The 13,357-nt window shown below is 34.8% G+C and overlaps 2 protein-coding genes across 2 annotated transcripts; both read right to left on the bottom strand.

Moving 5' to 3' along the window:
• Positions 1–1,464: 1,464 nt before the first annotated feature.
• On the bottom strand, positions 1,465–2,753 carry LOC116296017 (uncharacterized). Its single transcript, XM_031703980.2, has one exon. It carries the CDS (start codon positions 2,723–2,725, stop codon positions 1,673–1,675), a length of 1,053 nt encoding a protein of 350 aa, XP_031559840.2. The 5' UTR covers positions 2,726–2,753; the 3' UTR covers positions 1,465–1,672.
• Positions 2,754–6,745: 3,992 nt separating this feature from the next.
• On the bottom strand, positions 6,746–8,316 carry LOC116296029 (uncharacterized). The gene is made up of 2 exons (XM_031703990.2): positions 8,142–8,316; positions 6,746–7,966 (listed from the first exon to the last, which is right to left on the bottom strand). Exons 1-2 carry the CDS (start codon positions 8,235–8,237, stop codon positions 7,106–7,108), a joined length of 957 nt encoding a protein of 318 aa, XP_031559850.1. The 5' UTR covers positions 8,238–8,316; the 3' UTR covers positions 6,746–7,105.
• Between the last annotated feature and the right edge of the window lie 5,041 nt (positions 8,317–13,357).

Below are 13,357 nucleotides of genomic sequence, written 5' to 3'. Positions count from 1 at the left end.
TATAAATGTTCGACTAATTTAATATAATTCGTCTTAATCACTGCATATAAAGATATTAGCCAACCAAAAATATGTCAAATAAAATGTTAACAATTGAATAAAGTCATAGTAAAATAACAGATACAGAGGGAAAGGACTCGACCCATAACGTACATCTTTACTTAAATAGGTATAAAAAAAACTGACAAAGAGATGAATAAATAAAATTTTACACTGTATCAATACTACTTCCAAGTGAAAATAAAATGAATAGGGTTTAGCAGTGGCATTTCCGCAGAGTGGCTCTTCATCCACTGTAATTCCAATTGGAATTAAATTTTTGCGGAGGGAGGAAAGCCGGAGAACCCGGGAAACCCTCGAAGCACAGGAGAGAACCAACAAACAACTCTTCTCACTTACAACACACAAAGTAACACATGGTCGACCGTGGACAAAGTCCTTATCTTCATTAAAGACGCCGTCTTTGCAACATTTCTTACTGAAAATATGACAGGTTTTCAGTTCTAAGATTTTCCGGTAAATTATACCATAACTTTTCGTATACACCTGTTAATTAAAAGTTGCGAAACACAATATCAAATAAGAGAAAGGGCATTCATTTCCTTTTGAGTGCGTGAGTCAGTGGGACCAAACACGAAGCGGTTTTATGAGCCCTTTTGAAAACCGCCTAACTTTTAAATATAATTGAGCTTTCAATTAGAAGTGTGTATGTATTATATAATTTATAATATCGATCCAGCATTATTATACCTAGTATTAAACATTATTATATTTAGTTATTTTTTTAGTTCTATATCTTTTTATTCCTTGTAATCTTTTTGCCTTTTTACCTTTATTATTGTAACATAGGATATGTGATTTTACCTTATGCAATAACGACCTATTATTACTATTATTATAAAATTATTATAATTATTACTATCAGTATCATTATTATTACTGTTATTATTATTATTATTATTATTATTATTATTATTACTATTATTATTATTATCCTTATCAAATACACACTTTGTGTAGTGGCTCCGCGTTCACTGAAGAACTTTCTCTATTTTTACTGTGCTTACGATTAAAACTTCTGCTGTGCTAAGCCAGAATGAATCCATTGAAATCGGGATACAGAAGGAACCGGAATGGTAAAAGAAGAGATGAGATAAAAAAAGATAAAGGATAAAACGATAGACTACCTTCATAAGGTACAATTTTTCGACAGAAGAATTTCGAAATTAATGGAAGTTACTTGATGTGTTTTGGTCAGATTCTTCTTTCAAATCATCATATTTCTTCTCCTTTTCTTCAAATGTTCTGCAAAAGGCTCAAATTTCCAAACAATTTTTTTAAATAGATTATTTTAATCTTATTCGTGCTTGGCAATTAATTTCAAGTTCATAATTAGAAGCGACTGTATTAATTGTTTCTCTTGTTTCCCCCCCGCGTTCGGCAGATTGAGCTTTTCACATGTAATTTCATTATCATGAAATTTTATATGAATACATTCGTCAAGTTGGAGGCATTTCTTGCGCCCACCAAAGGTGTTCTTACAAATTTACATTTTTCAAATATCATATGGGCTTTAATTAGAAATACCTGAAAAAAATCTCGTCATTGATATAGGGCATGACGAGGCCTCGGTAGAGAAACGTTTTGAGTGATAAACAGATCATAGTCATTTTTAAGTCCCTTTTTCATCTGTAAGTTTTGGTCCTTTTGTGTCCCTGGTCGAGTTCTCGTCTGGTGCAACGCGATTCTTACGGAAAAACTTTGATATTGGGTTTTGAATGCGTTTGTCAGTGATAATATAAAGTAAAGGGATCAAAGAAAACACCATGTACGAGCATGTAAACGCAGTGATGTAATAACACCTAATAGAAGTTGATGAAGGGAAAATGTTCCTGAGTGATCGGAAAACTCCGAACGGAATCCAAACTATACTATACGTTATAACAAACGACACAGCACTATAGACCAGACGAACCTCTTTGACCATGCTTTGGTCACCAAGAGTACTGCGAACGGAATCTTTGTGATGTCGAAGTTTTCGATCGACAAGAAACAAGTTCCAGAAACAAATGGTGTTGGCAGTGGAGATCAAGATGACTGTCACAACAATGAGCGCAATATTCGAAACATGTGCAGCATTGCCTTGTTGACCCATGGACCGAATTTGAAGACCCTCACAAATGGTATTACCAGAGTGAAAGTCAATGACGTAACTAATCATGGAAGAGAAATAAATGACGAATATACAGACGATGATTCCGCATGATGCTTGTTTAGCAATGCCATAGGTCAGTAATCTCTGCTGGGGAAACTTGGTGATCGCTTCGTAGCGGTCGTAACACAAAACCGAGAGAGTTACATGCCCGACTTGAAGGCAAAAGAAAAGGAGAAATAATTTGATAAAGCAGAGAGAATTTGCCACGTTCAGACTTAGCGGGATTCTACCGATGAACACAACATCAAAATAATGAAGTGGAAGACTTACGCAACACGCCAACAGGTTCGAGAATGAGATTTGCAGCAGGAAGATCTTGTCCGGGGACTTTCTTTGCTTGAGGTTTCGAAACACGAACCTAATGACCAGAGAGTTACCAGCCAGACTAGTGATAAGTACGAAAACCGTGATGCAAAGCATGAACGTCTTATCAAGGCATTCTTCGTCAGGTAACGGAAAAGACGGTAAAGAGGAGTTCAACTTTAAGGAGGTGTTGGACGAAGACTCCATCTCGAATTGAAGGAGTCAAGCACTCTGCTGTGGCTTCCAAAAAATACGCAAAACAAGTTCTTACGTGCCAAAAAATAGGCTTGCAGAACAATTACGTAATTGTAATTATTTAATTAAGCATCAAACAGGCACATTTCCGCTAACATTACAATTAGTTGTAATTGATTTCCTCCCTAAAACTAATTTCTAGAATTCAAATAAGAAGAAATTCAAAGTTTAATTAATTTAGTTTTTACATTTTAACCTCTTTTTTTTTCGAGATAGATGCATTACGACCCTCGGGCTTATACATAGCTATAACACCGACGTTGAAGGTAACTAGTACACTCACTACTCCCATGTCAAGTCCCTTTGCTTAGTCTTAGCCTCGATCGATTGTGTACAAACATGTTCTATTAAGGTCCATTGTATACATGTACAGCTATTTCAAAGAAGGTTGAATACTGAATGCTGCATACTGAATAGTGCATTCCAAGACCGAAGTGCATTGTGGGTCATAGTGATATTGTCTAAAGTAGGATTAATAATAATTATTTATTCTATTTTTAGTGCATTCCATCTGAAACAATATAATAACTATATGTAGAGAGTTGATAGCTGTATATTGACTTTTTATTTCAAATTAACAAGACCCAGAATGCCCGTTGGTCTTGGAATGCACTATTCAGTATGCAGTATTCAGTATTCAACCTTTTTTGAAATAGCTGTAGTAAGGAATGTACGTACTACGAAACAATACGAATAGATTAAAATGCCACGGGTTTTGGTTGAATAGCTGCTCAATATTAGAACACACAACATAGAACAAGGCTGAGCAAAGAGAACTCGAAACTGGAGTATTCCCAATGCAAGTAGTTTTCGCAAAATTTTAAAATGAATAAAAATGAAAATTTGCAAAGAAATGTATGCTGGAATATGAATAAATAGATCCAAAAATTGTGGTCTTAAACTAATATTCAATGAATAACACCATATTTGTTTACGTTATTACTGAAAGCTGATGTTTCATTACAACTTTTTAACTGCACTCAATTTGTAATGGGCCTTTTAGTTTTTTTTTATCACAGCCACTTAATTAGGTAAAACATCTGGCTACTTGAAATTTTAATTAAACCCTTGATAATATTTAAATAATAATAACAGCAAAAGATGGACTGAATAAAAAGAAAATTCTTTGGTGATTCTGACTGACAACATTGGAACATTAGTGCCTAAATATTAATGTCTAAATATAAAACTGAACTTTCTTAAAATAAAACTATGGTTCCTGTTTGCTGCAAATGATATGGAATCGTCTTGAGTTTACCAGTCCAAAATCAAGAAACAAAATGCATTTCCGAGAGCCTAGCAAATTTTGCTTTTTTTGGGGGGGGGGAGGGGGAGGCATGCCCCCAAAACCTCCCTAGTTAACGTGCCTTGAAATGGTGAAATGTTGCTGAAGGAGGATCATTTTCTTCTTTTTCTTTCTCTACTTCAACATTGTGTGCAAATAAATGGCGTCGTGTGACATGGCAACATCGATTATCTGCATATTGCGCGCAACTTTGCACCGTGCCGGTCCGTAACTTTAGTGTAATCAATTACTGGTTTATTCAACAAGGCCAACCTTGCAGCTTTTCTGGGTATAGAGTAGAAACAATTAATCCGTGAAACACTAATTACTAAATAGTACAAAATGGTGCTAATTAAACAATAGAAAACAATGGAATTTGCATGAAATTGTGCTATTTAGTATTGCTAAAGTTTCACGGATTTACTGTGGTCACTCTACTCAGATGAACGTTGAATCCTTTTTTCCTAAAACTGTGGATAAAAATCAGCCCTGCTTGAATGATCTGATAACACTTGCAAAGAGGGATTGGAGGCTGGAATAGGTCGAGTAAAAGATTGGGTTGAATTGGCATTACAAGTGAATGTATCTTTATCAATGTACGTATATCTCGAAAGTTCAACATCACCTGCGGCGTGCCACAAGGACCTGTTTAGGACCTCTTCTCTTATTTATGCCAGTGACCTATTTCGGATCCTTAAAAAAGCACTCAGTTAAAGCTCATGCCTACGCTGATGACACTCAACTTTACCAGTCTTTCAAGCCAGGATGTATGAACATTCAAAATGACGTTATGGACACTATAACAAACTGCATAACAGTTATTCAAAGCAGCAAACTAAGAATGGATGATGGGAAGACAGAATTTATGATTATTGGTACGTGTCAACAACTGTCCAAACAATCAATTGAGCAGCTTACGATTGGCAACTATAGTCAAGCCGTCATCTTCTGTCAGGAATCTTGGAACTATTTTTGACACTAATTTATCTTTAAATAAGCAGATTGTTAACACATGCAAATCCTCTTTTTATTATCTTTATAACATTAGGAAAATTAGAAAGTTCTTATCTCCTTAGTCCTCCACTACTCTAGTTCATACCTTCATTACCTGTCGCATAGATTACAATAACAGCTTAAATTATGGTCTACCTGCTTATCAAATTGCTAAAATGCAACGCATCCAGAATGCTGTGTCTCTGACTCCGCTTTTTTCACTCGTATTACTCCTGCCCTCGCTGATCTCCACTGGTTGCCAGTGAGAATACGTTTTAAAATAGCTATATATCTGATTTAGTTGCTATTAAGAAATAGTCTAGTTACAGTCTAAGATCTAATAATGAGCTCATACTAGCACCACCTCTAGCGAAACTTCGCCCATCTCTTGGCGCTAGAAAGTTTGCCACCTCTGTAGAATGAATTATTTGCCTGCTACTATCAGAAATATTACTTCACTGCCCACTCTTAAAGAACATTTAAGAACTTGCTTTTACAGGATAACCTTTAACTAGCGTATTGTTACTATTATTTTATTTTGCCTATGTTCTTTTCGTAAACAGCGCAGATGAACATTTTATGCTAATTTGCGCTTTATGAGTGTTATTATTATTATTATCATTATTATTATTATTATTACAAATTACAAATTTAAGTATAAGAAACGAACAACGTTTCGATTATTATTATTATTGTTGTTGTTGTTGTTATTATTATGATTTCATTATTATTATTATTATTATTATCATGTTACAGTGCATTTTGGGACTGTTTTAGGAAACACAGGCCCAAAATGCACTGAAAAACCAACTCGACTCCTACGCACTACCTTCATAGGGTTGTCACACAACGCTTCTCGCCACGAAACGTTGTGTGACGCCGTGACGATACATGAAATTTGCATGAATGTTCGTGACCATTAAAGGAAGCAAATATTTCTAGAAAATATAGGTTTCAGCTATCATTATCAAATTGGTAATAAATGAATTTCTTGTACTTGGTCAAACTTAGAGTCGTACAATTTTGTATCACTGGCAGTCAGCTGTTCGGTGAATGCCGGTGAAGTACTACTGTCATGTACGAAGTGACAATAAATTAAAAATCAATTCTACTGTGAGTCATGTTATTTTTCCTCTTTATTACTATCTTCACCAAATACGGAGAAACCGGTTCTTGTAATAAATTTATGTAAAATACGGCCTGTATTATTTATACCGACTTTTCACATTACCTGTACCATTTCATTCCATGTGGTTTTTCCTTGGTTTTATAAATAATTCATAATATTATTGAAATCTTGTTGAGAAAGCTTGATCATTTTATCTATATGAATGACAAAAGAGATATAGATTGTTCAAGAACGGCTTTACGAAAATTACAATTTTAAATTCAAATTAAATACTCGAATTGAATAGATTTTAACACCGTTCAAGTTTGAATATCAGGTTTGTAAAAAACAATATAAATTTGTGGTAAGGAAAAATCTACTTCTAGATACAGTCTAAGATTCAAGGACAAACGAAAAACGCCTCGTATTCACTGAACCATACTGTGAAAGAGGTTTCCGTGCTGGGAGTTCAAGATGGCTAACAGCAAGCTATGGGAAAACCCTCTAGAGCCCTGCTTGTCAATCTAAAAATCATTGACTTTATATCTTGAGGACAGCAAGATTTATCCACAAAGCAATTCAGACATTTCTTGGATTTCTTTTTTTATTTGGAATAACAATTTTGCCCACGCAGGACAAAATAAAGATATTTACAGCAATTCACTGAATAGTGCTCTTGATTCAATAACTTGATCCTATACAACAAAATTTTACATGCTTTTTGCATAATAATTGAGTTCCTTGAAATAATTTTTAATACAAAAAGCTAATTACTTATATTTATTTTCTAAATTTTTTTCGAGAATCAATATTTCTGAATTCCCATATTAGAACCTAATTTCTCGCTCGTTTACGAATTTTGACGTGTTATTTTGTCTTTTACAATTGGGAATGCAGTCATTCCTCGATCAATTTATAACTTATTAAATCATAACATTATATCCAGCTAGTAATGTCTTTTCATATGCAGAGATAAATGATCAGATCGAGAAAAACTCCTATCGCATGTTGGGCATTTAAAAGGTTTAACTCCAGTATGTTTTCTATAATGCCTTGTGAGTTCGTCTGAGCGAGCAAACCTCCAACAACAGTCTTTCCAATTACACTGATAAGGCTTTTCGCCAGTATGAGTTCTCTGGTGAGCTTTTAGATGCGAACTCTTCGTATAAGATTTATTGCATCCTTCGAAAGTACATTTATGTGTTCTAGCTAATGCTCTCTTCCCTTTTGGTGACTGATTTGGTGACGTGCCGGGAACTTCCTTAGCAGAATTAGCATTCGGTGTATTGATAGTACTATTTGCTTTGAGAATATTCGACTTTGCACTAGCTGTGGGATTAGAAGCATTCAATTCAGGAGACTTGGATTTACTGATCGTAGTTTTGCTACTCCTTTCAGCTTTGACAGAAGGCTCTGGAACGGTGACATTTATAACTTCTTCATCCGTTTGAGTACTCTCTGAAGATTTTTCCACTACTTGGGAATCCTGTACGATTGTTGTCATTTCGACATCTGCCATCGGACGATTTTTCTTCGATTCGACGCTTCCCGTAGATTGATCGTTCGCCGCAGATAAAATCTCTCCGTTTGAAATGTGCAGCTGGAGCGGTATTTCTCCGTAAGGAAAATCACAAAACAACGAAGAATCTTTATATTTTTCTTCCATTGTATCTACACTGTAGAGAAAGTTGTCCCCATAGCTGAATTCCAAGTCTGAATCGATAGAACTCTCAGAGTCGAATATACTGCTCTCTTCCAAAGGCAAAGGCTCCCACTTCGAGCCAAAGCTCTCAACATCAAACCATAGCTAGAAAATCGGAAAGAAAAACAGTATTCGAGTTAGCACTTTCGATTTCATGAGCTAAATTTAACCCCCAAAAATGAAATGTACATTTTCCATCCCGTACGTTAGTAGCATTTTACTACTGCGATGAATCACGCAATGGAAAAAAATTACGCTTTGCTCGTACACAAACCCTTACCTTTCTAAAGTGTTCTTCAGTATCCATGATTGTATCTTTTGGTTTAAAGATATCTAAAGTCACAGTAGAAAGCAGTGGATCTACAACCGTCGACATTTTGTACTCGGGTATGCACGTTGCAGAGCATTTCTCGCTTCGCTGCACAGTGAACTTTCAGCCAGGTCAGTGATATTCCTTCAAGATCGTGCCTTCTGATTGGATAAAAACACAAAACTGCTGTCAAACTAACCATTGGTATTATTAGTTGGGGTATTCGACCCTTATTTGGATGTGACAAAAATAGTAACAGCCTAGCTTAGTATAAAAGCTGGGAAACTCCACTTCAGTTAGTTATTCAGTGTGACCTGTAGGAGATATGATGTCAATATATGAGCGGGAAAAACATTCATCATCGCTAAATAAAGATCAGTCGGTTCTGGTTTGATTCTATTTAACAAAATAACTAATCCTACAAGTGCTTTGAATTGATCCTTAAATAAATTCATATGAGTAATATTAATTTATGAAAAAATCAAAACGCTTGAACTTTTTATTGTGAAAAAATAATGTCGAAAATATTTTTGCTCGAGATAAATATGAATTTCCGGGCTGTTTACGATTTACTATGCATAGACAACACGATTAATATGATCAGTAAAGACAACAAATAACCTACAAATAATGAAACTAAAAAAAATCTTTTCCTCTCTTAAAAAGCTTTAAAAGATGTGATACTAGCTTTATTTCTACAGCGTAAAAATTTCCCGTGCTTTACATTTGGAGTGGCTCATATTTATATGCGGTTTATGATGTTAAAGCATATTCTGAATATTTTGAATATTCTGAAACCAGCTGCGATACTGACTGAAACTTTATAAAGATTTACTTTCCGAAATTAATTTGCAAAAGGAAGAGTGCGACTGAAAATATTTAGCATTCAATTATCCAAAAAGCTTCCTTCTTTCTCTTTAGTTCGTTTTCTGTTGTTCACTGTTGTTATTGATTTAGACATGCCCTTCAAAAGTGCATTATTTTCCTTGTTTATGAGTTCATTCGTGTGGTTTTGACGTCGTTTTGAACAAAAATGAGTTGCTTATCAAATTCAAAATGCATTTATTTTTGAAACGAATATTGGGATGCTGGGAATGAATTCTGAAATATTTCGGGAGGAAAGTTGTTATGACGTGATATCTTTCAAAATATGGATAAAAAAACTCGGTGTTGCTTGATTTAGAGCTTTGTTCTATAAAAATTGTTAAAATTTCCTTGGAATATGATCCGCAGACCGCGGAAGCTACGAAAACAAATTCAGTATAAACATCAATATAGTTATTATTCTAGACGCCGAGTGAGTCATGCCAAAAATATGAATCTTGACTCGTGTCTGAATGTCTAATACCAATGATTAGACTCGTCCTATCAGATTGAATAGAAAGGATTCGAAAGTTAAATCCATTGTATATTCTAGGATTATTTTTGAACGATGCGAGTCTACACTCTATTCATTTGATTTGAAGTGAGTAATTTCCGTATAAACCGGAATGGAAGACAGTCCAAAATTGATCAGGCCAAGGCTGTCTAATGATGTTGAATATTATTACAGGCCATAATGCAGTTTTGTCAGGGTTTTCTTTTGTTGTTTCTGCCACCTAATGAAGGCTTTCTACAGGCATCTTAGTCAAGGAAAAAGCAGAGTAGAGGAGACATCACTCTGAGACGTCACTCTGACTAAATTAGGAAATCATTCTGATATTGACAGGAAAAATCTTGTTTTTTTTAAAGAATGGAAAGCGAGACTCTACATGGGTTAACAAGCTAAATGACCAACATCTACTTACCCCTCCCCTCCTGCGTTTTTTTATCGATCAGAAGGGAGAAGGAGCACCTTTAAACACACATAATATTTACCAAGAAATTTTTTTTTACTCTTCATAATTTATAATTTCGGTCTTTTCTCCGATTTTTTCCTATTTTTTTCTATTTTTCAATATTTTGTTTAGGAATAGCAGGTACATGAGCAGTAGACATGTCAAATAATTAATCTGAGGACACTAGACATGATGTTCCTAGCCGCCATTATCTGGGTAATTATGGAGGGCATTTTGGTTTATTTTAATCCGCATAAGCAGTATATTCTTTATCCTCTTTTTCAATTGCTAAAGGACTTCAATCTCTGATAGCTACAATTACCCCCCACCCCCTACCACTTAGTCCATGTATGTTTTGGATAAACGAAAATCAAAAGCGTGAGTGCAAAGACCAAAATAACATAAACAGCATTGACAAGCCCCTGTACAAGTGAGGGAATAAGTTCGCTAGAAGTAGTCCTAGAAAGCACAAAAATCAAGACGATCAATTTTATTCGGAACTATATAAAAAACTCTGAACTGATCTGAAAATTGTTTATGCCCGCTTCGATCTGGGGTTTCTCTTCTCTTCTCTTCTCTTCTCTTTGTTTCTTTGTTTCTTTGTTTCTTTGTTTCTTTGTTTCTTTGTTTCTTTGTTTCTTTGTTTCTTTTTTCTTTTTCTATATTTCCCCCCTTCCGCCTATTACATTGCAAAGTTGTGCTGTATTAGTCTACAAGTCGCCAGTTCCAGCCAATAAGCACATAATAACCCCTCTTATGCCTAGACTGGCAACCGTGTCCTTAGCTTCATAATGGCTTAGCCCACAATAGTTTTAATGCATTCTTAAAATTGGTTATTGATATTTGTTATTTCCAACCGAGCACTTCACTTTTAAAAGATAACAACGTCTCTACTTCGTCACTTGAAAACCCTTCACTTGTACTAAATATACTTTTTCATTTGCATAAAAAAAGAAAAAGAAAACCCTTAATCTGTATAATCCTCGTTAAGGCAGCAAGATTATTTTTATTTTTGGCTGGTTCTCTATTTATATTGATTGTTTGTTTTAACGGCGTTCTCAGAGTCCTCATGGTCGTCTTTGACTTATCAAGGCAATAGCAAAGTGTGCACAGGAGATTGACAGGCTTCTTTATCGTGTGGTCAAAATAGGCAACGCAGCGGAGAGGGGGAAGGGAAAACTACGTCTTGATAAAGTCATTGAAAGCAATGATTTATTATACTGTTTGTACTGGAAATACAATGGACTTTAGGTTGTATTTCCGGTCATATGCTAATACGGCTCAGATCGTATGGAGAAATTACTTCCTGTTCTAAAACGAAGCAGAGTTCTATGATCAATGAGATTTTATTTCATGGCAGTATTTGTTGCTCAAAATTTTTATCGTTTTGGGTAGAGATTAAATTGATGAGAAAATTTTCCGCTTTATATTCCGTTTTCTCTTTCGGCTCTCTCTCTCAACCTCTCTAGCTCTTTCCTTCTAGTTCCTCTCTCTCTCGAGCTCTTACCGCTCATTCGCTCCATCAACAACAACAAAAAAGAAAGAAAACAAACCGGGTGTCCTCACCTGATGGTCATGTAACCAAACTTTTAAGTATAAGTTTATTGTATTCGCTGATCAAAAGTATGATAGTCACTGATACTGAAGATTTAGAGGAAATCAAATGATTCATAGAAATTCATAGAAAGATGTTCAAATAATTTATAGAAATTTTTAAAATGTTCTTTTTTGCTATTGCTAAAACGATCTTCATCTCTACAGTCACGTTTGATAAAGGAGCTGCCCTCCGAAAACGTGACGTTTATTAAACTTTATAGACTTTGTTAACTTTGAAGAGATAACTGGCTAAAAACTAGTGTGAGCTGCGTCGGGGTTTCTAATTAAACAGTAATGATAAAAGGGTAAATTTTACACCGTGAAAAGATGAAAAAAAACTTACTGACGTTTCGGACGCTAGTCCTTCGTCGGAGTAAAAGAGCAAAAAAGTAAAAGAGCATCTTTGTTAACTTTGTAAACTTAAGCTTTCACGTAAAACTTGTCTTCGCATTTTACTGGCTCATAAAGAGAATAATAGGAAAATGTTTCTACAAAATAATCTTCCGAAACTGACAGATTAGTCATTTGTTGATTCGTTTCTAACTATGGTTTCACTTTCGACCTAATTTGTAAAAGTGTTTATTGTGATTATATATGAAAAAATGTTCAATAATCTTTTGTCTATTTCCGTTCAATAACCTTTCGTCTAATTCTATTGTTTAATAAATCCGAAATCAGCTTGACACTTTATGCACCATTAGTCACAGTTTAACAACACTGAACCGAAGCCAAAACTGATAAAATTTAGCAATATGAATATAACAAATTCTAGTCTATTATTCGACTTTCGAAAAGTTTAGCATGAAAAATAAACTATTCAAAAGTTTTGACGTTTTTGAGGGTCCTTTCACTCGTAATAAATGAAATTATTGAAGATCTCATGATAATTTGATGCTGTTTTGACAATTTTATTGAAGCAAAGCCAAACTATAATCGGTCAAAGGAAGCCAAGCCCAGATAAAGAATAACTCCTACGATCATTAATCGACCACATGATTGAGTGAGTGTACGGATGCAATTCTTGGATCATTACATGAGGCGGGATGAAATCTAGAACTGCTATGACGTGAACCGCGACTTCTTTGCGCGCGGGATATGAAGTGTCTACCACGAAACACACAGAAATATCTTTGAGGTTTTATATCTCTTAATTATGATCAACGTTAGAGTGCACGCACTAAAACCGTGAACATTAAATAGTACTAATTAGTACTATTTCATACAGAATCCTTTGTTTTCTATTGTTTATTTATCACCATTAGACCTTTTATGTATAGGACATTTGTCTCATGTCTGGTTTTGACCCACTTAAGTCATCTATTGTTATGCATACACGCGCCGCAGTAGAACGATTTTACTGAATCTCCTGAATATTCATGCACAGAAAGTGAAAAGACAAACAAGCACGAAAGAAAACTATGGAATTAGTGTCTTCTGAAGGTTTATTTTCCCAAGCGACGAAAAATACCAATAATAAAAAATATTATGGTTTTCTTGTGCACTTTCACGATTTTGTTGTTTAGCTGTTCGTAGTTATTGCATTCTAATACATGTTCCAAGGGATCAAGGCAGCTCCCGTTGGCGGATAAACGCTCCAGTTGGCAAATTATATCATGGATAATAAAATTATCATCGATGATAGTGTGCACGCACTAAACCCGTGAACAATAAATAGTGCTAATTAGTACTAATTCATACCGAATATTTTGTTTTCTTTTGTTTAATCATAGTTTTATATTGTTTAAAGTTAGTATTTGTTTCACGGGTTTAGTG

Source organism: Actinia tenebrosa, unplaced genomic scaffold (genome assembly GCF_029948245.1).
Source record: "Actinia tenebrosa isolate PJP-AT-01 unplaced genomic scaffold, QUT_ActTen_1.0 PGA_scaffold15__27_contigs__length_11533743, whole genome shotgun sequence".
NCBI lineage: Eukaryota > Metazoa > Cnidaria > Anthozoa > Actiniaria > Actiniidae > Actinia > Actinia tenebrosa.
The sequence above is the reverse complement of the archived record's forward strand: the minus strand, read 5'-3'. Positions and strand labels throughout refer to the sequence as shown.

What these genes read in the sequence shown, in the direction of transcription:
- LOC116296017 (XM_031703980.2), bottom strand. Translation starts at nt 2,725, where the DNA reads ATGGAGTCTTCGTCCAACACCTCCTTAAAGTTGAACTCCTCTTTACCG.
- LOC116296029 (XM_031703990.2), bottom strand. Translation starts at nt 8,237, where the DNA reads ATGTCGACGGTTGTAGATCCACTGCTTTCTACTGTGACTTTAGATATC. An exon ending in CTGAAGAACACTTTAGAAAG is followed by an intron (nt 7,967 to 8,141) that starts GTAAGGGTTTGT and finishes CCGATTTTCTAG; the next exon opens with CTATGGTTTGATGTTGAGAG.